The 23,470-nt window shown below is 34.4% G+C and overlaps 1 protein-coding gene across 1 annotated transcript in view; it reads right to left on the bottom strand.

Moving 5' to 3' along the window:
- Positions 1–232: 232 nt before the first annotated feature.
- Positions 233–23,470, bottom strand: part of fzr (fizzy and cell division cycle 20 related) — a 42,933-nt gene continuing 19,695 nt past the window's right edge. The window contains exons 3-9 of the mRNA XM_076132743.1: positions 12,166–12,399; positions 10,934–11,068; positions 9,040–9,154; positions 7,304–7,425; positions 6,162–6,330; positions 5,587–5,696; positions 233–5,190 (exon numbers count right to left, since the gene is read on the bottom strand). Coding sequence (XP_075988858.1) covers positions 5,014–5,190; positions 5,587–5,696; positions 6,162–6,330; positions 7,304–7,425; positions 9,040–9,154; positions 10,934–11,068; positions 12,166–12,399 — 1,062 coding nt within the window. The 3' untranslated portion in view covers positions 233–5,013. The remainder of the gene's footprint in view (positions 5,191–5,586; positions 5,697–6,161; positions 6,331–7,303; positions 7,426–9,039; positions 9,155–10,933; positions 11,069–12,165; positions 12,400–23,470) is intronic.

Raw genomic sequence — 23,470 nt, 5'->3', positions numbered from 1 at the left:
TTAAATGTTCTCTTTATTTTATATTGTTTGGTATTGAGGTCATAGGTATGTATTATTATATAGGACTAGAGAGTATTTAAGGTCCCAGAGTTCCTCCATCCACACATCGAAAGGTTACCAGGTTGATTGGTGGCAGGCAGCACCACTAAACTCGGTTTTGGCCCCAGAAAAGCCGGGAATCCAAAAGGATTTTTCCCTCGAAAAAACAAGGACTAAAAAAGAAACTACAATATAGAGCACACAATCAAACATTTATTTCTAAAGTAAATTAAAATTAACAACATATATGTATTTCGGCAGTCTATACAAGTTTAATATATTAATCACTCTGTATTTCATATAAATAACTCTTTTATATAAATAGTAGTCGGCTACTAGTTCTTAAGCTATATTATTTAATAATTATATAAGATTTACAGACACATGCACACCCTTTCTTGAAAAAAAGCAGACAAATTTTGTCTCAATTTTCACTCAAAACGAAACTAGAAAAGGACAAAATATGATTGCCCTTTTTAAAAGAAAGGACGAAAGATAGTTACATTAGAGAGGAAAGTATGAAGAAATGAGAAATTTTTAGGCATTAATTTCGTGTGTGCTTATAATTACATAGATAAATTTGAATTATCAGACATATGCGAAGAAAATAACAAATAATGTGACCAAGTACATAATTTATAATCAGTAACTAAATATATTGAGTTAATCTCTCTATTATAGACATTTGAATGACCTGGCTATAATGTTGTTGTAAAAAATATTGACCATATTCTCTCCACCATAATTTAATTTACAAAATTCAAAAACTGCTACCACTTATTTAAACTAAAACTATAAACAATACAAACGTAGACGGAACACGGATCATAACACCTTATTCAAGTAATTTTAGCTATCTCTCTTACTCCTACAGCAAAAGAAAGAGACGTCGATAATAACAGATTTTACAAAGCCGAAATCGAAGGAGCATTTTAAACCCAAAACGCAAGCTAATAAGGTTTAAAATATAACAAACAGAAATTTGATTTACGCGTTGTTAGTTATCTGACGATTAGCTAGTATATTACTTAGAATAAAGGTGTTAAAGTTGACCTCACATTATACGTGCACGTTGTTCGGGCGTGCACGCAACGGGCTCGGTGCGTAAACGACGCGATTTGTGTGCGTGGAAAATGCATACGGCTATATTACGAGATGTAAGTACTACGTGCACTATCCACACACGCCGCAGTCTAGCAAAACGTGTACACGTCTATTGTGAGGTCAATCTAAGTGTTAAACACACCGCACAAATTACACATCATTTGAAAGGACGAAAAATGCTCATATTTGGTTAAGATTCGCTCCAGTCCTTTTATAGCATTGTCCTATAGAAGCGAGGGTATATCTTAAATATATATAATTTATTTTGCAAATATGATCGGCATTTGAAACGATTTGCTTAATTTTTAGAAAAAAAAATGTCTTTTAAAGTATACATAACAATTGATGGTACTTAAATAGTTACTATGGTATTTTAAATAGTTAATAATACACTGATAGATATTACGAATGTGCGTTGAATGAAAAATTGCCGAAAAGTCAAGAACTATAAAAGTATTATACCTTTAAATTTTCTAGACCATTTGCTTTTTAATATGTGTAGAAAGCAAATATACTTGAAAAAATAGATTTTATTAAAAAAATATAGATTTACATAGCAGTGAAGTTAAATAATAATATATTAAGATATCTCGTCGCCTAAACAGGACAATGCAAAATTGATTAAACCATATTATATTAGTCGCACTCTCGTATATACACAATACAATTTAGAAACTAAAACATTGCACTCGTCATATATAATTAATTAGTACTATAATTATTTCTAGTAGGATTTTAATCATATTCTACATACATTTAGACAATTTAGAGGTTACCTAAGGAAAGTATTTACTTGTAGTGTAATCGTAATTATTGAAAAACTTAAATATTAAGTGTTTTTTAGAAATTGAAGCTTAGTCATATGGAACACGTTTCACTGAATTAATTTATTTGTTAAATATCATACGATGTCAATTTGGGAAGACGATGACATGCAAAAAACCAAAATACTTGCGTGATTTTTTTGTAAAGAATGGTTATGTCATTACTGTACTAAATGAAAACAAAAGTACAGATACATATAGACGTTAAAATTACTAAATTGATATTTTTAAAATTTATTATTTATATTAATATAAATGCTGTGACAGGAATGACACGAAAACGTAAACAATACCATTACATATTTTATCAATAAATATAATTATGAAATTTAATCTATCAATCAATCTAACTTGTCTACCCCTATGGGAAATAGTCAATGCCTACACTACCTTTGTAGAGTACAAAGGAAAAAGGCGTGATATTATGTATGTACGTATGTTTCTATCTACCACAAACAAAAAGATTTGACTACAGTCTTTGCCTATCTCTATGGGACCTCTATGGGAATCGTAATTTTGCGATTATTACTAAGCTACTAATAAAAAAATAAGATTTCAACGAAAACACTACAAGTTTCAAATACAAAAAAGAAAATAATAAATAAGTTTATAACGTTGCCTTAATAAGATCATAGGTGTACTGAGATCAAACACCGGCACCTCCAAATCGAAATAATAATTATAACTGCCATTCATGTTACACGATACTTACGTTACAAACTAATAATTTTCTCGCTATTTCAATATATAATCGTACTAATGTACATTTGTTTCCATTTACTGTTTAACTCCTTCTAATTACTTCTCGAACTATAAACTTTAATCGTTTGAAAGGATTACATCTCTAAAGAATAGTTGATAGATGACATATAAGGCGAAGTCGGAACACTGCGTTGCGTCAACGCGTCGCTCAGCAACGTCACTCAGCAATACAGAATACAAATCTTGTATTGCTGTGTGACGTCGTTACAAGTCAACGTCGTCGATGAACGTCGTAGATATTAGCAGTGCATCGTCGCAGGTCAAAACTTGGTAAATTTATTCTTTAACGGCTAAATACAGAAACATCGTTCAGATTTAAACGACGAAAACGATTTTACAATATTCCTGTCGCTAAATACAGATCAAAGTGACAAAAACAGCCTGATTCTTTTAAGAGTTGTTTAACAAGACATTTCTGGGTTTAGCTGTTAAGGGATCTAGTTGTTTAATATATTGAACAACTAAAGAAACCTTTGTTTAACATAAAACTACCAATTTTATCTCCCAAGTAAGATCAACTTGTATCTTAAATGTATCTCTCAAACGATTCAAGTATTTAAAAATGCTGAAACAGAAAAAAAAACGTTACAATTAGTCCTACATCAGTTTACAAACCAAAAACCAAATCAACTAAAATTTCATTAGAAATAATACGTAAATTCAAAATGGAAAAATGACTACAAAATATTACATGTTTTTCGTCTAAATTTCAAGTAGACAGTGGAGAGACTCAATAAAATGGCTAAGAACATATTTTTTGTATAAAACCTTGTGATTTACTCGATACTAATTAACTAGTTAATTCGAGTAATACTCAACAGCGTATACGTTAGTTTAAGTAGTACGTATACGTTACTGACTACAAACCACGACTGCTGAACAAAAGAATTTATAGGAAAGGCAGTTTGTTTAAAATCTTGGAATATCAAGTAATAATTTTAATAATCTAGAATTCTGGACTTTACCTTGTGTAAAGTTTATATTTCAATGTCTGTGACTATTTATTTTAAAATGTATGGCTTTCACATCGAGTCTCTACAAAGTCTAGTTTAAAAATCAGAGTGTAAAGTAAAGACTTTTAATCTGCCCAGCAGTATGATTCATACAACTTTTTAAGGGACAATTCGAATGAAAACAAGTTTTTTTATATTATTTTAGCTTATCTTGCTATGACTGAAACTAGATTTTTAACACTATTGAAAATTCAATTGAAATACTTTTATAGAATCACGTCTTCCACAATGGGAGAAGGGCATGATTCTATGTATTTTTCTAAGTATATATTTTTAATGCAATATTGTCTTTTACATTACACTCTGTCTTAATAAACATATCGAAATAAAACAGACATACAGTTCTATCAAAGAACCGCAGTCATCTATATACAGTATATTACGTACATAGAAATACACAAACTTTTAAACATATCTCTTTAAACGATTTTCAGCCTTAAACGCTTGAAAATAAGGTTGAAAACATATATTAATCGTTTGTTTATTTGTATGTACGCGTCAACTGAATTCCCGTTTATACAAGTAATATTACAATATATAATTTATATACAAACTAGTGTACACTATGTATAAAATAAAGATTTGATATAGTTCGTAACACAATGTTTACATCAATTTACTTAGACGAACTTTCCACAGGACCGTATAAGGAAATAACAGACATTTCACTGCGGGAAAGAGACAGCAAGATTCAATCTTTATCACACAATGAATACCTGTCATTATTATATTATACAATCCACAAAAACCACCAAAAAGATTACAAATGACCGAACAGTCCAGCTTATAAACAAAAAATGTATCGAAACCACGATAGTAGACGTTTTCTATAAATAATAAATATATAGCTAATATTTACAAAAGTCTATAAACTATGACACGTGCGCTTTTAACACCGAAATGTTTTGATATAATCTTATCACGATTAATATTGCAACGTAAAACGCTTGTGTTAATGAGTCTACATACAAGACGCCGACCCGCCGACATATGTCGCCGACTTCATGTCAGCGAGTTTTATTTCAAAGACAATCTACATGTCGCTGACATAACTATTTTGAAATCGACAACTCGCTGACATAATTCTGAAATAAAACGCCAACATCATGTCGCCGACATATGTCGCTGACTTCATGTCGGCGGAATTTCAAAGACAATCTGCAAATCACTGACATAATTCTGAAATAAAACGCCAACATCATATCGTCGACATTTGTCGGCGTGTCGGCGACTGGCAAATCGACTCCTTATTGCTAGTGTGAGTTAATTAATTATCTAAGTGCTGTGTAAAGATTGAGAACGCTCTTATTTTCTTTATGTGAGGGTGTTTTTGAGAAGACGTTCCAAAAGCGCAGTGTTTCATCTCCCGCGCCCGTGACGATGGCTTCGCCGTCTGGTGATAATGCTAAGTATAGGACACGGTACGAATGACCGGTTAATTTCGCCACCTGCAATAAAAATTATGAAAATTTTGAAACTGAAGAGTCTCTAGATAACTTTTTTCAATCTACTTTACTATAAAATATCTTTTTTATTGCGGAAATATTACAATAATTTCAATCATCACATCAAGCACATCATAAGAAAATATGTCATTTATCATGATACCAGTCAATCAGTAAAATGCAAGATGCGCAGTGATTTTTAAGCATTTACTGTATACGCAATCAAGTGACAGTTGCAATTTAAAATATTGACTCCAAAACTCATTACTAAAAGTCAAGTTTAGCTACTTAAAGATGTTTTGAGCCCCATGAAAATTATACGTCTATTTTGAGCCCTTTGAAACTTATATGCTACTTAAATAGTCAGAAGTCAGTAGTAGATTAAGAATAAGTACATACCTGCGTGAGCGAAGGATATTTCCATACAAGTATCTGGTTTTGCGAGTATCCGTGCGTGGACACCAGCTCGCTGGAGTGCTTCGACCACGCCAGATTGCACACTTGAGATCCTGCGCAAACAACACAACAGTTAATAAAGAAATAATATTCAAAACTTATCAAGTACAGATTGTCCATGGATTTTTCACAAACGCTCAAAGAATTTAACAATCCATAAAGGCATTTGTCTACTTTACAAAGGTTTTTGTCTACTAGTCAAAGATAGTCTGAGCTTAATATAAAAACAGTTTTTCCATGGATTAATAAAATTACTTAGTTAAGGTGTGGTGTTTTGGTTTAATAATATCTGCATTATAAAGTAATCATTTAGAACTACGTTAGCTTCTTACATAGCGTTTAAAACTTAACATAGGAACAGTTAGGTATCTGTTAAAGAAAATAGACATTATAAAGTAATCGTTAAGAACTACGTTATAGCTTCTTAGATAGCGTTTAGTACGTAACATAAGACGTACAACCTACGAAAGGTAAAGTTAGTTATCTGTTAAAGAAAATATAGTAGAAGTAATAGTTACCCGTGTCGACACACTGCATGGGCTGCGAGGTGAGCGTGTTCCAGAAGCGTATGCAGCGGTCGGCCGTGCCGCCGCCCGACGCCAGCAGGCCGTGCTGGTGCGGCGACCACGCGATGGCCTTCACCGCCGCCACGTGCGCGCCGTACGTCTGCACCGGCGACGTCGAGTGCTGCACACATATACACATATCTTATGTATTTTTATAAATATAAAAAAGTTACTTATAAGAAAGCGAATTGATGACAAGATTAAAGATTGTCTTACCAATCTGTATGCAAAACAAGAATGTCAAAGAAAGTCACTTATGTTAGAGGAGTCCATCTTATAGCATTTAATATTGCCAGCACCTCCTAGCATCTCGACCGCTACGGTCGCTGTATCCGATTGAATTCTTTGTTTTGATTCTTAGGCCTAGCAAAGTATATAGGATTTCTTTATTCGAAATCAAATTTGAAATATTCTCAATAGTAACGGATATGACCTGTTCATGGCAATAGACTCGCCAGTTCTCACGCTAAATGTAGGTTTTAACGACAAAAATATATAGGTAATTAACATCGACAACAATATAATTGGGTCAAAATTCACAAACTAAGTCAATAGGTGTTCAAAGTATTGCATAATTCCGGAAACATGAACTACCGCGGTGTTCGGTGGTAACCTGATAGTTTTGTGACCACAACACCTATCAGTTTATCATTGGCGACCACAGTCCCACGATCAAACAATAGACACCAATTGGGTAATAAAGTCAATAACTATTTAAATTATTTATTTTACCTTCATCGAGGGATCTTGTTAAATAAGAATTTTAGCTCTTTAATTTTATAGAGATTTTGTAAGCAATGTTAGCCTTAAAAAGCTCTAACAAGTTTATTAGCTATATTTCAATGGTACCTATGTCACCTGTAGTTATAACTATCTTTTAATACTAAACTAATTTAAAACGAATTAAAACATTATTCTATAAGTAAATATTTCAATATTGTCTTTCGATTTAAAACTTATAGATAATTAAAACCGGACTTATTAAATCATTGCACTCCATCCCGTTATCGTACCCAGGACCTTTAGGGTCAATAAGATTTCTTCACCATACCCATCAATATTGCTCAACCATAGATAATAGTTTATCAACTCACCATAGACCACACAAAGAGTTTGTTATCGTTGCCGCCGGATGCCAGTGACTGGCCGTCGGGCGACCACTTCAGACCGCAAACCTCTTGTCTATGCCCCTGTAGTACGCGTGATGCTTGTGACGCTGTAATAATAAAAAATACATTAAATTATACGTCGATGAAAACTGTAAAACAAATCTCTGGCACAAATGTTTAGCTGGGCACTATTTAAACTTTGTGATAGCCATTTGTTGTCGTCGCAAACTATAAACAACTTAAGCTAAATAACAATGTGTAGGAAAACTTTTCACTCAAACGCAATCATGAACAACAATTCACTGTCTTGAAGACAGTATTATAAGTTCTCAAATTCACTTAAATGATTGACACAATAAATAAATAAAAATAACTAACTATGATAGTTAACAAACTATAGTCATACAGACGACGGAAACAACAAACCTTCTACAGTTTTGAATTTCAAACTAATCTAAGTATAATAATAAAATCGAAGCATATTCAATAATATCAGTAAATAAACCAATATCAACTAAAATGGACCTCGCAACACGACAGATGCATTGCACACACAAACACACACATACTCTATAGTACCTACTCATAAATCACGATGCACCGTAACAGTACATAGGTGTTAGTAGATACACGCTAGGTAAATATAGGTATACACATCTGTGCATAATTGCATTGTCGTTGAACTTTCAGTCGTGCACTCGTGCGCAGCCGTTGCTTTCAACCAACGGTGTTTTAGGGCGAGGTTCTCAAACTTTACAACATAGTATTTTGCACTACGATGTCTGATTTCCAAACCATTTTTTTATAGTGCGGTTACTTTATTCAACGGATAAAACGTTTTCACAGATTGTTATATTATTAGCCGAAAAATAATGCATGATTAAAGTAATTTACCTATAGAAAAGCCCTAGACTTAGCAAGGCAAAAAAAAACTCGTTTGTATGAATTTATTTTGCTTATAAAAATATTATGAGAACTCGATCTGTTTGATTTTTCAGAAATATGTTTGATTTCTAAAGGATTAGGTATTGAATAACGTTTATTAAGATTATCTGACACTCCGTCCATATATATTTTGTGCTTTAAGCCTAAAACACCAACATATAGAAAGTTTTTAACCATAAAACTAACATAGATGCAAGAAGAACAATTTCTTACATAAGACCTACAAAGTTTGAGAGCCTCTGTACAAAACGCTAGTAGCTAAACAAGTTTTGCACTGCAGGGCCCTGTCTCTCAGTTATATCAGCTAACAAACACAACATCATATAAATAACATACATAACACTACTCGTAAACTGCTGTAGCGGTTCTAATGAACAAACAAGGATTATTCCTTATCTAGAATGTTTGAAACTTTAATATAATAAACTAGATGTCATTTTAAAACTAACTTTAGTTGCTTCTTGATCACAGATTCTATAATCACTTGTGTTAATGTACTCTTTTAAGTCATACAATTATTACGTTTAAGTTTACTCAATTACGCACTCACCCTACAACTACAATAAATTTATATCATTTTGAACAAACCTTTCCTAGAAACTAGTACGTATTCAAAACAAAAACAATCTAGAAAAATATCCAACATAAAATAGTTCTTGAAACACCCACTAGGGGCGCTGACAAAACCACACTACAACTTTTAAAAGTCACCGCATCAATGTGGGAACTTATTACGTGTTAATACATAACTGTATTATATGAAACAAGGTACTTACGTGGTGTTCTCGTGTCTCGTTGCCGTATATGCCTGTCCCTGGAGCCGGAACTGAGGATATCTCCGTTCCACGCCAATGCGCCCACCCGCGCGATGTGTCCTTGTAGTTTTGTTACCTATAAACAAATAACACTAGTTAGTTTTCATACTAATGTGCCAGTCACTTTCCAGTAGTTTCCAGGTTGCTAAAGAAATCAAGGACCATCGAATATTGACGAAATTTTGTGCCGCAATTTGGACTCCAGATAGCTAATCCAGCGAACCTATTTTGTCTTGTCAGATGCCTATCCTAAGTGAAATTGGAAGCTTGTATTATAGTCTCTTATTATAAGTAAGTAATCATGAGTGTCTTTATTATCGCTCTATGAAACGCTCTATTAATATACTTCACCATAAAACAATAAATCCGATACAGCTGACCCATGTTGACACTTCCACATAATATTATCAGTCATATCTCGTTAACAATAAATTTCTTTACTCTTTTCAATCAATCGGCCGTTAAACCAAGCGGCCAAGCATTACATATAATATTTTATAAGTAACTAGCTGACCCGGCAAACGTTGTTTTGCAATAAAAAAAAGTGTCACTTAGGGGCATGAAAAATAGATGTTGGCTGATTCTCAGTCCTACTCCATATGCTCACAAAATTTCATGAGAATCGGTCAAGCCGTTTCGGAGGAGTATGGTAACGAAAACTGTGACGCGAGAATTTTATATACTTATTAGATGTTATAACGTCGGAGGGACAGTGCATGTTAATAAAACTAGTGCATCCGCGTCTCAAGTGGTTGCATTAGATTGAGGATGCATAACTTATAGAGCCGGCCCACACCGGTACTGATAGATATTGCACTATCGGCCCGTTGCAATAACACATTTGAACATGGCAAATTTATAAGAATAACTTGTAAAGAACTGCACTTAGAATAACGTTCAATATAATATGTAGTATCGCGGGGTCTTCTACAGACATAAACAACGAAAGTAAAGTACAAATAAATACAAAATATATTTTCCGTACCTATGGAAATCTTACCCACAAGCTCAGGGCGAAGAAGGAGCGTAGTGGTAACCTTAACCACAGTGCCAAAAACGTAACCAAGACCACATCTTAATGGAAAACTTTTCGTTAACCAGATTTTAAACAATTTTATTATCTCTGTATAAAGCAAACCTTTTATTTATGGATTGTGGCACATCCTACAAAACTACATTATCTCACTACTGAAATATTTCAAAATTCAGTCCAAAATATCAGTCTTCCAGTTCAAACGACCGTTGGTCTATCCCTATACATAGTATTAGTACGTGATAATGAAACCGGCCTCTTATACCATTGCTAACTGCCGCTAGATAAGGCTAGATTTGCATCCAGATACTGCGAGCCTATTTAAAGTCATTTGTATGCCGTTGGCAGATACCAATGGAGGTATTTATATGAAAAATTGTATCTAGCTTACGATAATTCGCCTATAGTCTAATGCAATAAAAGGCCCGGTAGAAATGTAATTAGGATTTATATTGGCATATAATATAAAATTGATTATTGTAATTTTTATTAGAAACGCTTTATATAACTGAACGCTTATATTACTCAAAGATATAGACAGAGAGATGACTATCAAATTACACTAATAACCATGTAGTGGACGAGCATATTCGGGCTACAATCAACAGTCAAATAGCCTTTTTAAAGACCCGTTAACACTATAGCCCTTTTGGTAATGAAAAATAATTACTTGCAGCTATGTAGTAGACAAATCTATTGTGTGATAAGTACAAGTATATATGCTTAATTGGACTTATTAAAGTTTTGCTTCGGTTATTTCAAGCTCTAGTTTGGAATCTGAAGGCCGTGCTAGACTTCTCCTGATAGCATAATATTTCTTACCTCTTTATTAACAGCAACATCCCAAACACTGATATGTCCCTTCTGCGTGCCGACGGCAACGAGATGTCCTCTTTCACTCCACGCTACTGATGTGACCGCGTTGCCTTCCGATGATAGATCGCAGAGTCGCGTCACCTGAAACATTTACTTTGTTTTAATACGAGATATAGAAAACAGTCACCACGACTGCGCTGAAACTTCAAGAAATCCAACGTAACAGTTCGTGTTAATTCCTGTACAGAGTAAAATAGTATGCATAAAACATGAAAGTAGTGTTGTTATATGGAATACGAGCCTATAAGGAAATTTATGGGAGATCCAAAAATAACTGAGTTTAGAACTAAGATTTTTTAAGAACTAAGATTAGTTAGACTAACATCAGAGTCGGTAAATTTGTATGAAATCAAAATAATTAATAATTAACAATGAACCCCTCTTTAGCTTTCAAGATTTATGAATATGTGGTAGTATATAACTGATAGACTTTTCCCATCGCCGTAAAATATCAAGCAGAAACTAGTAGTTGCATAAATTGAATGGCGTTTGATGAACGATCTTCATTTGCTGTCAGGCAAGGAAGCCTTATTTTAAAAATAAAGCGATCAATAAAGAAACAAGAAACATAATGTAATCAGTGATTCAGTAAAACAGGTTCTTTGAAAACAGCTACTGTTTAAGGCAAGTCTGTTCATAAATCAAAATGGCGATTATTGTATTTAGAGAACCATTTTGTATTCTAGAGAAACGCCCAAATTATGTTAAAAAAATGGTAATCCTGATAAAGTTATAAAGAACATTCATTACATATGCAACCACTAGAAACATACCTATAGTGATTATTTTATTAATAGCATGATATATTTTTATTAGACATGCATAAGATGTAGCGGGAGGTTTTATGCGTTTCTAAAACTCTGACAAATCACGCTTTAAATCGCTTTTTGACAAAAATCTTCATGAGATATAGACCTTACTAACCACATTTTCTGTTATTACATCTACAACTACAACCTCAATTCTTTCAATAAGACGTAATTTCCGTTGGGTACAAGAATCTAAGCTACGTTATTTTTTAAAATCAGAACATACAATCGAAAGCCTATAAAAAAAAAGAGTTACCCTTTAATATATAATCATTCTTAGAGTCAAATTTAACGATGCGATGGCCGAAGCGCAAACACAGTGAACATAACATGACGGCAATCAATTAAATACATGTAACAACATCTTACCTGACTAGTACAAGCACTCCACAAATAAACACAGCTGCCTAAGCCCACACTGAGCACGTTCTGAGCAGACCAGTCCACCAGGTTCAGGTAGAAGTCATCCTGTAGCTCTGGAGCGTCGAGCACCTTGAAAGGAATCCGGGATATCTTGCGCGTCGCCTTCCGGGGAGACCGCAACAGTTTCTCAGACTTCGCTGATATTGGTGATAGGCTGTATGGTGACGGATCTATGTTCTCCTGAAAGAGAATATTGCGCTTTAGATTTAGTGTTTTAAAGAAAAGTTTTATTAAAGTAGCATAGCGTAGTTTAATAAAATTCGCTTAAGCATTCGATATGCAATTAATACTATGAGTAAAGTTTAATATCTTGGCATCTTTTTTGCATGACGCATTAAAAAGCTTATCACGGACTTTGTCCAGAACAAACTCTAAGATAAGCTTTCTCATTTAAGGAAAAGATAAAAGATAAACTTATATACACATGGAAACACGTGTGTTTGTGAGGTCATTCTCAGAAAGACAAACAATAAAATATTTTTGCATGTACTTGCAACATTTAATGTGCATATAAATGAAGCAAAACTTGTTCATTATGTCTACGCGGGATCATGTTTCTAAAAACCTCACGTCAAGACATAAAAACTAGCAAAAACTTGAAGAAAATTAACTTAAAGATGCAATATCCAACCAAGCTAATAACTATTATAATAGTTCCTTAATAACAAGTCTGGCCGTTTTAATAATAGCCAAATATAGAAACACTTTTTAGGCGGTATCAATAGTACAATGAACGGTAGTCAATAAACCGCTATTACGAAAAGCTGTCTATCTTGACAATCTCATTACACGACTTGCAAAAAATCTCATTACAGATCTCAACGAGACAACAATAGATAAAGGTTTCTATAAACCTCAAAAAAATATGAGTCATTTCATGTTAAATAATAACTAAACGTGATTAAAGAACATAAATTAAAATGAACGTATCAGTCAAAAGCTCGAGATTGTTGCGTAGTGTTAAAGTTATAAATGTTGCAGCAGTCATTAGCTTCATGACGGTAATAAAACAGAAAAACACGCCAGCACCACTATACATGATGATTATACAAAAAACTATTGACAAATTGAATCTGCTAATTTCAACACTACATGCTAGTGGCACACGATATATTTTGATGAATTCTAATCTAGACAACAAAAAAACATAATAAAATATAAAACGCATACGAAACAATCACCGCGAGAGGTAAAAGATCTGTAAATTAAGCATGACGCGCGCAAAAAACTTATGACCTAACAATAAAAAACCTACCTAGACTTAATGCGAAAAGTCTCCGAAATATCTAGACATGAATGCAAAAATATTCAAATTGATTTTGCAGAACAACTTTTGGGCCGGCCGAAATGAAGACGAACAAGCCGATTAGTATAGTTAGCGAGAACACACTCTAACGAGGAAGCAAATTGAGAACTATCCTGAAGCAGAACGCTAGGCCTTGAAAAGTTCGCCCACCCATGCCTTTTGTCAGAAACACTCGAATAAAAAGGCACTGAAAAAAAAACGCAATAAACCTAACGTGTACGTCTGATAGCGTCTCGATTTGTCAGCGATTTTTTTATACTATGCTTTCAATTAATCATCAGAATAATTCTTACACAACGCATTTTGATTAGTGTTATTGACGACCGGAATTAAAACACCTGATGATATATCTGCGAATGCTACTATACGTCTATCGAACGTTAGCAAATCTAAGATTAATATCGATACATATAAGGCAGCTCTTACATAAACCGCGAGAACGGTAATTCGTTAAGACCCGGAGTTTGCGCGGAACAATTATTTACAGAGATATAAAACTTGCATTCATTTTGTTTATTGCCGTACGAAATTACGATGTTGACATTTTTAATGTGAAACTTCGCACCGACAAACGTCCTGTGAAATTCTAAGTATTCTACTGCAAAAAAGTGCAGAATTTCGTTAAACTCGCGGCAGTTCGTGTCAGTGTCCGTGAACCCGCTTTTATTACGGACTCCTAAGTAATCTAGATGAATAACACCTTCATAAAGAGACTCAAATTTCGTGAGACATAACGTGGGTCGCCATTACCATATGTGTATTTTCGGGGCTGATAATAATCCTTTTATTGTTGCAGCATAGAATTTGACCGCGTGGGTGGAAAATATTGGTAGTTTCTCGAGCGCGAACCGAGCCTTATTTAAGTTAAAGAAAACAGCAACAACAAAAGAACGTGTCGCATCCAATTCGGACACATTTTACTGTAAGGTAATTCAGATGGGAACACAACTGGGTGACGCCTACGTCAACGAAAAACATAAGGTGGTACAAACGCACGAGCACAATAAACATGAATGTTTAAAGTCAAGCGCACTCAATAAATCGCTGATAAAGAGAAGATTTACATTGTAATACTACGAGATAACACATACGACACCGTTGTTTCGTCCCGAATTTGGTTTTCAATCAATGATATACGGAAAGAGTGAGAAGCGCCACAAAAATAACAAATAATTTAGCGAGAGTCCGAATCATGAATGAATCAAGATACTAACGGCACACCTGGAGTAAGATGGAAAGTGCATCGAGACATGCACGATGATTAATTCGCAAGTGCCACTTAAGGAGATATTGACTTAGTAGATGCCCCGCCCCCGGCGGTCATCGACACATTGACCTTGATGTTTTAAAATTAGATGCATATTTATTACATCATAGTAGATAGCCTGCAGCAGGTTGCAACTTGTTTTTAGATACAAAAACTGGTGCGTCAGCTGAAATTTAGATTGTTGATGATGCTAGAGTAGTGATGCGAGTATCACATGGGAATGATCGTAGAGTAGACATCACGTTTGGTCTAGACTGCATGTTAGATATAAATCGTGTACCAACGACCTCGCTACCGACGCATTAACTATGCTAGTTACTAACGCATATAACAGACGTAATGCATACAGCAATGAAAATGCTATCATGTAACATTCCGTTGCCTGAACTAGCAATATCAATTAAGACTACTACATCCTGTATCTAAAGCTAATAATAAAATTGGATTACCAATCGTATAGCAAAAAAACATTTAACAAAGTGACTATATATAGGAATTATTTTCTATAATGACTTTAAAGACCAAGTTAACTGTTATAAGACCACAAGCGGTGCGTGTTTAAGCACAAAAGCATTAAACTATTACGAAAATGATCAAACGTTTTTTAAGAACTTTAGCTTCGCTAATGCTATTTTGATTACGCGAATTACGGATACTTTTTACGCAATCACATACCGAATTGCCGGCAATACCGACGGTCACGTCATAATGTAATAAATAGACGTTTACTTAACTACCTAAGCTACGCGGTGTGTGAGTCAACAACACCTCAAGTGACTACTTAAAACGTAATATTAAAAAAATAAGTGTACTTTACATCCTTCACGCACTATAGAACCAGTAACTTCAAGTAGGTACCTACATCAGCTCGTTATTTAACGAAATTTTATAGATAGCGTGAGTTAGCTACCAACAACTTAGAACCAAAATTGTCCACTTCCTCGAATCGCAATTGGCTTATTCAAAGCAAACAGACAAAAAGCCCACAACAATGGACTTTACAATTGTCCACAATAGAGGTCTGTCTGGTCTAGCTCGAGATCAAAACACTTATGAAATCGACGAATGTAATCGTATCGCAGCAGCAAAAAAATCTAATAAATGAACACTAAATCTAGGCGAGCGAGACTAAATTGTATTAGATACTAATGATACAGGAGCCGGGCAGGTAAATGAAAAATTTCAATCTAACGCAAACCACAATGATGTAAGATGAATGAGCAATCAGAAACGCAAGTTTGTTAACCTCAAACAGCAGACGCATAAAAAGCTAAAAATCCAGCAGTGACTAGATCGCAGATAGCAGATTGATTGGTACTATACATGAGTTGTGACCTGTGCCAGTTCCGTAGGCAGATCACGTCGGAGCTAGTGCAATAAAACAAAACGATCCACTGCACAAACATAACGAATGTGAACATTTTCAGTACTCAGACGCTAAACCATACACTGAGAATACTAATTAAAAACACGGAACTAACTTCACAGAACAAAGGTCATAAAAAGAGAGCACGGTGTTTTATAATTCAAGCCATAAAACCTATAATCTATGGGACGCCCCAAATATAAAAAAACTAAATTGAATTGAAGAGTCATTGTTTCCTAATATTGAGTAATCGTTACTCATTTCATCAAGTGCAGCGGGAATGCGAATAAAAAACTGCGCTGCGGTTACAACATCGTCCACCGAGTTTCTTTTCTATTTTCACGGTTGCAACGAAGTTCAAAGCCCAGTATTTCTCTAACGGTTGAACGCAGAAGTGATCTATTTTTGTAAAGGGATATTGATTGCTCGTGCACCAATCAAGTTAATGCTGGGGTTCGTTTTAATTTCCAGATGGTAATAAAGATTATCCAGGAAACTGCGTAATCTTGTCAGACATTATAAATAGAATACTTGAATGCTAGCCACTAGGCACGGATGTCTTGATTCACACCATCGAATCGATCGATTTAGCACTGTCAACATGCGTAACCCTATGGGGCCTCGATCGCAAAAAGCCTCTGTTTACACAAGTCTTTGTTTAAATATGTACTTTGGAAAAAAATTAAGGCCAAGTAGAGGCCTCACGCGAAATTCCCTCGCGTAGGTACCAGTAGACTTTGTTGTTTCTGTAAACAAACCAGTGAGCGAACACGGATGAGCACTTCTGGTGACCGGTTCAATGGCTGCTGATGCCACGGGAGCCGCTTTTGCACACCATTACTCAGACTACATAGACCCGTCCTTTTAAAGTAATGCAAAACGGGTTTGTAAACATAAACCACTGTTTTTTGCAGTTTATAACTCTTAAATTGAGGCAGTTATTAAGTTTTATTTCTGCTGCAATTCTAATCTTTAATCTACACGATGCGATGTTATTTCTTTTTGCTGCTCAGCATTACAATGGCAGCAAACGAACATCGTACCTAAATATCAAAGGCCATACTTAGGCATAGACCGTACATAATACACAATACCTAGTCAGCCAATATTAGCCGCATCACATTCTATTGTAATGATACATCGTTCGAGTCGTGTGATGTGTCAGTCACCGATGTTGTCGCATTTGGAAACCAAACTAGTCCCATATCAGATAACTATTTGGACATCTGCATTATGATTAGCTAGTTGTTAATGTCAATCAGTGCTTTCGTATCAATGCTCGATGACAAAAAAGTAAGCACGTAGGTGCCGGCAACAAACTCAGATTCAAGGTTGCAAGTGTCTGTATCGAGGTAACGATAAAAAATAATTCAGATATAATTAACGAGAAATTCATATCGAGATGTCTCGGAAATTAAAAGAGCACCCACACAATGATCCAGAAACGTGACTGTGCAGCAATTCGGGAGGACAATCTAAGACATGATCTAGATTGTAACAACACTACGGCAGCCGGCCGACGTGTGTCCAAAAACAACTACAAAGAAATCGATTTCATGCAGTTGGATAAAAAATTACAAGAAAAAATGCATTCATACAAACTGGCATAGCGAAACTTACGAATCATCCCCTGCCAATGACCTCTAAGTCTAGACTAAACTTTATATCTAATCTTAAACTTGTCTCTGCTAAAAAAACTTTATAATAACCATTTGATGAGCAAATACGCAATCCCCGTGGTGAATTACTTAGAAAAGTTTTTATGGTCGACCATTTTAAAACTATTACATGGCAAATGCTAGCACTAATGTATGTATCTCTGAGTTTTTAAATAATTAGTAGCGTGCACCAATCGTTTGGTTCGAGCTAATTGATTTTACATTCGTTTTTATTACAGAATAATAGTGACGAGTGAGTTATAAATCGAAACTTCACTTTATATGAGATTTATATTTATACTGGCTACTTCCGTGACCGTGATTAATTGGAACTTATCATTTCAAAAAATATTATTTTCTAGCTTGGAGGATAGACAAATCGATTATAATTTTGGCGTGAACTGGCAGAATTAAAAACATTTCTATTTTTTGTCGGTGTGGGTAATAAAAAATTAGCATTAAAAGCCGATTTCTGCTGTAGCTACTTTTTGCAGTGATGCAAAAATGCGTCACGACAGGAGCTAAAACTTCGTGCGTTGAAAATTTTGATCACGGACTCGTCCTGAGACATTTTGCTGGTGGAAAAAATCACCAGTTGTCGTGATATAATCGGATCGACGAACTTAGAATCGCACACATCATTGAAATGCGCATGCGCAAAATTTGTAAATTGCCAGATGTCTAGACTTATCTTGTTCCCCGATCAAGGACTAGGGCTCAAGAGGAGAGACGATCCCAGCCGTGAACATGCGATTAGTCGCGCCTGCCGATCACCCGATATTATGTCGAATGCTTTTATAAATTGCAGATGACATTGAAACAGGCGCGTAGCTTTATTAGAAGCTTAAACAAGTTATCAATAATACTTAAATAACAAGCATTACGATTCTGTCATTAGCAGATATTTATGTAATGGTTCTACCGCATCATTATCTATTGACCACAGCGTTGTGGCAGCAAAACATTATTTGTTATTATCGTTAGCGTCAGTTCATTATAAATCGTAACATTAAAATACTCTCTAAAGCAAAGGAAAAGGTGGTTTATGAAAACATGACTCGTAAAATTTTATTTAACAACTGTGGCTAACAGGAAACTAGCTTTCTGAGATCGTGACTTTACATCTAGTCGAACAATGAATTCGTACATAATGGTCCTAACCTTATTCCATATTGTTTCCTTACGAAGTGATAGATGCATCTGTGTTTATAGTTATGGGCAATAAAACAGATTAATAGCGTGCGTTCCCAGGTTCTTACCTAGCCAACAATGTTATGCACACATAGAACAAATCGATTTGAAATCGCTACAGAAACAATTGATTGCCAATTTTTTTCCAAACCTTTATTGTCTATCCTCGGAATTATTTACACCTGGGAATATTCAGATGGAATTATAGGCGATAAAATTACAGACCGAAACGCAATAACGACACACGAATGTGGTCCAAATGGTCGACTGTGTGATGCAAAAGTTTCGGTCGCAGACGTCCTAAGTCGCGTGAAATGTTACAATTCTCATCTAGTGTGAATGAATAAGTGTGAAATCTCGAACCTAATAGTAGACTGTGAAATTGGGACTATTTTGAAAAAAAAAACTAGTTTTTGATTGTGTTCCTGTCATCACTTCGCATGACAAATGTAATTTAATAAACTTTTGAACGAGGGGATAAAGATTAAGAGTTAGTCACGTAAACAAATTATATACTTCAACCACGCTGCTGCTTTAGTTTTAAAAGTAAAAATCTAGATTCTGCTTAACGACTCAGCATCTTAATATTCAAGACAACAAAAAGCAAGTAAAGATCTTCCATATATCTTTAGATCGTTAACACATTTTACATATAGACATTAGTTAGAACTTAATGGCTTACTTGTTATTCGGAGTCTTTTCCAAAATTCAACGTATGCAGAGCGGAAAAAATTTATATGGGAAGGGAGCGCATTGAGGTCCGTGTCAAAATAACAATGCATTTTTTGTCTTGTAAAATTAGTATGCAGTGCATAATGCAAAATAATCCAGTGGGTGGCACCGCTTTAGACTTAGAATTTCATGCGATGTTTTAATGTGTTTTTTCTGTGATCTATGGCTCTGCATAGACTACTATTTTTGTTTTTTCATAAGTCATGAATGAGCGATTATGTTTCGAAGTCGGCCACGTGCAGGTCGAAGCATTTCACTAATAACTAATAGGTATCAATCAAGTGATATGTGTTTTCTGCAATCGTGATACCACGTATTCATTTAAAAGCTAGGTATACTTTTTTTTATTGAAAAAACCTGGCTAGGTTCAATTTTGTGGTATTATTTTTTTTCTGCAATATTTCTAAGAGAACTAAACCCACGTCAGATGAATAGTAAGAGCAAATAAAGCATGGTTATGAGAAGGTATTTAATGTAGTGTTTTTTTTCTTGACCCGTTGACAGCGTGTGCGCGTGAGTAGCAGCCGGGTCGTGCATGACCATCATCACTCCATACAGACTGACAAGCGGCTAATGCATGCTAATAAAAAGTATTTACACGAATACGGATCTTTTTCCTTTTTGCTTAGATTAAAGTAAAACATTCATACTACATACATAGAAATGTGTATGGATTTAAAAAATATAAGTATGTAAAATTCCATAACATTATTTTTTGCTTAATATACATCTACAGGGAAGTTTTAAACCCATTTTTCTTGAGGATTACGACTTTGCAATAGGCTATAGAAAACTAACGTAGTAATAACCGAAAAAGAACGATCCATTACCACTTGCGATGGTTTGAGGACATTCAAGATTTATGCATTTTAACGTCATCGTACATCTTGTTGTCAACTAAAACAAACTAAAATCCAAATTGTCGTAAAATTTCAATGACAATAAATAATTTATTGCTTACAGTCGTTGTCACTAACGACGGATCGACCGATGATTGACCGAAAAAAAATGTTGCACTGATAAAAACACAATAGGAACATTCGATTTAAAAAACAATGCACAAGGATAAAAGAAATAAAATCGCAAATAAAAAGATTTGCATTGTGTAGAAAGAGAACAAAAAATGTGCAAAAACATGAGTACTTTGGTGATTAGCATATCCTTGTTGTCACTCAGACGCTAAACGCGCGCTTCGTGATAATTGACATACAAGTTTAGATATCCACTCCCGCGCACCCAACGACACTCGAATTTTGCACTTTACTCACTTTCACCACTCAAACGCTATAAAATAATATTTGTATAAGAACAAGTCGAGGTCGAAAATATTCTTTTAACTTGATTTTTTTTATTTCAGAAATATTTTCTGATGTCATTACCGGAACGATTACACTTTTTGGTTAAAAAACATTACCGGAGTCGCGCAAGTCGTGCTATGCGCAATAATAATTAGCTTTTCTTTGAACCGCGAGATTCATTAAAACCACAAGACAACTACGTTGACAGGATTTCATATAATTGAGTAAAGCAAAGCAAAACTTGCAAATAAACTCTTGAACGTCTGTCGGATCATTCTATTGACATAAGTAAATTCATACAAACATTAACATACTAAGATCACGTACAAAAATAAATGTGAATACATTTCTATTGACTGCTTCAGACAGTCAATGAACAGTTACAACGTCACGAATTCATCAAAAACCCAGTGTTAGTTGAATAACTAATTAATATTTTTGATGTAACGCAAAAACTATACATATTTATGATGGCAAGTCAAAGATTAAAGTGCACTAGTGGTTTTTATACATTCTTCTAACTAAATAACATTGGTATAGCATTGAAACTAATACATCTCACATGACATGCGGGTGAGGACATATTCGACACAATATTTTATAAGAATAGCGCGATATTCGATCTCCGCATCCAATTACAATGAGACCGACCGACAGATTGATTCAGCGATTTCATATTATGTCGTCATTTGTTTGTTATTTAAATTGTACAGAAGCTAACATGCATTTATTCGCATAGGAGTAAAAGAGACTCACATGACATTAATATCTACTTGTTAGTTTATTGATGGCTAGAACACGAAGTCAAGTAGGTTTAGATCAAATAGGTTTATGTCAAAGCAGACATATTTCTTTGAAAAGCTTCTCTCAGAAACTATTATTATCTAGATTCAATATTTTCACATTAAATCAAAAAGAAAGAAATCCAATGGAAGTGATGAATTCGAAATCAATTGTTCATTGTTTTCACTCTGTCTTAATATCAGAGGAAGGTTTAAACAACCCTTAATGGTACTTGAGTCAAAAGCACACAAAATAAACTTGTACCTTAAGTGTTTATGTGTAAACACTTGAATATTACTTTAACCATAATTTAAAGACATTGTGTTGACTGCTGTGATCTTGAGTCACGTCAATCACTCATCAAATACTTACGAAATTAATGGCATAAATTGAAAATCAATTTATTATAGTAAGAGATACACTTAACAGTAAAACTTAAGTTACGATTTGGTTTTTTTATCGATCGTTAATTTCTGATTGATTACTGGGGAAATTACGACAAAACTAACGAACTTAATACCGTAGGTTAAATTACTAATTAGCTTAGGATAAGGGATAGTCCCAAAGGGACAACAATTAGGCAGAAAGGGTCATCAAATGTTGGCCATTTATCGCGCTACGTTGAAATATGAACAAATGCCTAATTAGTTATATCGTTTTCTTTAAAACATAGCACACAAATTAAACTGGAATATACAAAAATATGGTAAAAAATAAGAGCATATCTTTTTAATCGAGCATTTTAAAATCAAAGCGTGTAATCGAATTAAACCTCGTTAAGTTCGGTCACAACGCATTAAGCTGCTAATATGCATGTATCTTATTGAAATCATATCAAATTCATTTAAAATAAAGCAGCAATAAAACGGAATATTTAAGAACACAAATTCTTATATTTCGATAATGTAACACGAATTTTTCCACGTAACAGTCGAAACAGAACTAATAAAAATCAATGTTTGCAGCCGGTTAATAAGTTTTACATTTGGGATGTTTAAAATCCTTTACTTACGGTCAAAGATACTGTCACGACGGTGTTTGGCTGCCATTAGATGGGATTTTTTACGTGACATTATAAGTCGATATTGGCAAATTCAATTTGGCACCAGCAGGGTTAAGTGTTCGGGTCAAAACAATTACGTTTATTTTGTAAGTATAAAATGTACGGGTGGTTATCATATTTTTTGCCTGCACTGTTGAGGTGAATTTAACTGATGTTACGAAAAGTTTTTTCGGTTGTACATAGACATTTTATATTGCTCATTCTGTAGTTTTTAGTCAAAAGCTAATTAGGTTTTTCCTGTTAATTTATCATTAGTTATGTCGCCTAAACTAAAAATACTATACAATAAACGAGACGCACATTAAAGCAACATACAGGATATCCACAACCTGTTACCGTCTAAAATTCGAACCCGAATGACTGTAAAAAAGCCTCATAAATACAAAATCAAATTAAGAGCTCATTTTATTGTGCAATAAACAAAATGCATTTTGACAATACGCCAATCGCCATTAGCCGTCTAAATAACTCATGGAATCAAAATATGTTCATATACATCACTGTGACGCGTCAATAAATTTCGTCAGGATATAAAAGGCTTAATTTGGCGCATACAGACTTGACGAATATTTCTTTTTTAACACAAT

Source organism: Anticarsia gemmatalis, chromosome 2 (assembly GCF_050436995.1).
Source record: "Anticarsia gemmatalis isolate Benzon Research Colony breed Stoneville strain chromosome 2, ilAntGemm2 primary, whole genome shotgun sequence".
Classification (NCBI taxonomy): Eukaryota; Metazoa; Arthropoda; class Insecta; order Lepidoptera; family Erebidae; genus Anticarsia; species Anticarsia gemmatalis.
This window is presented reverse-complemented; position numbering and strand designations above follow the sequence as displayed.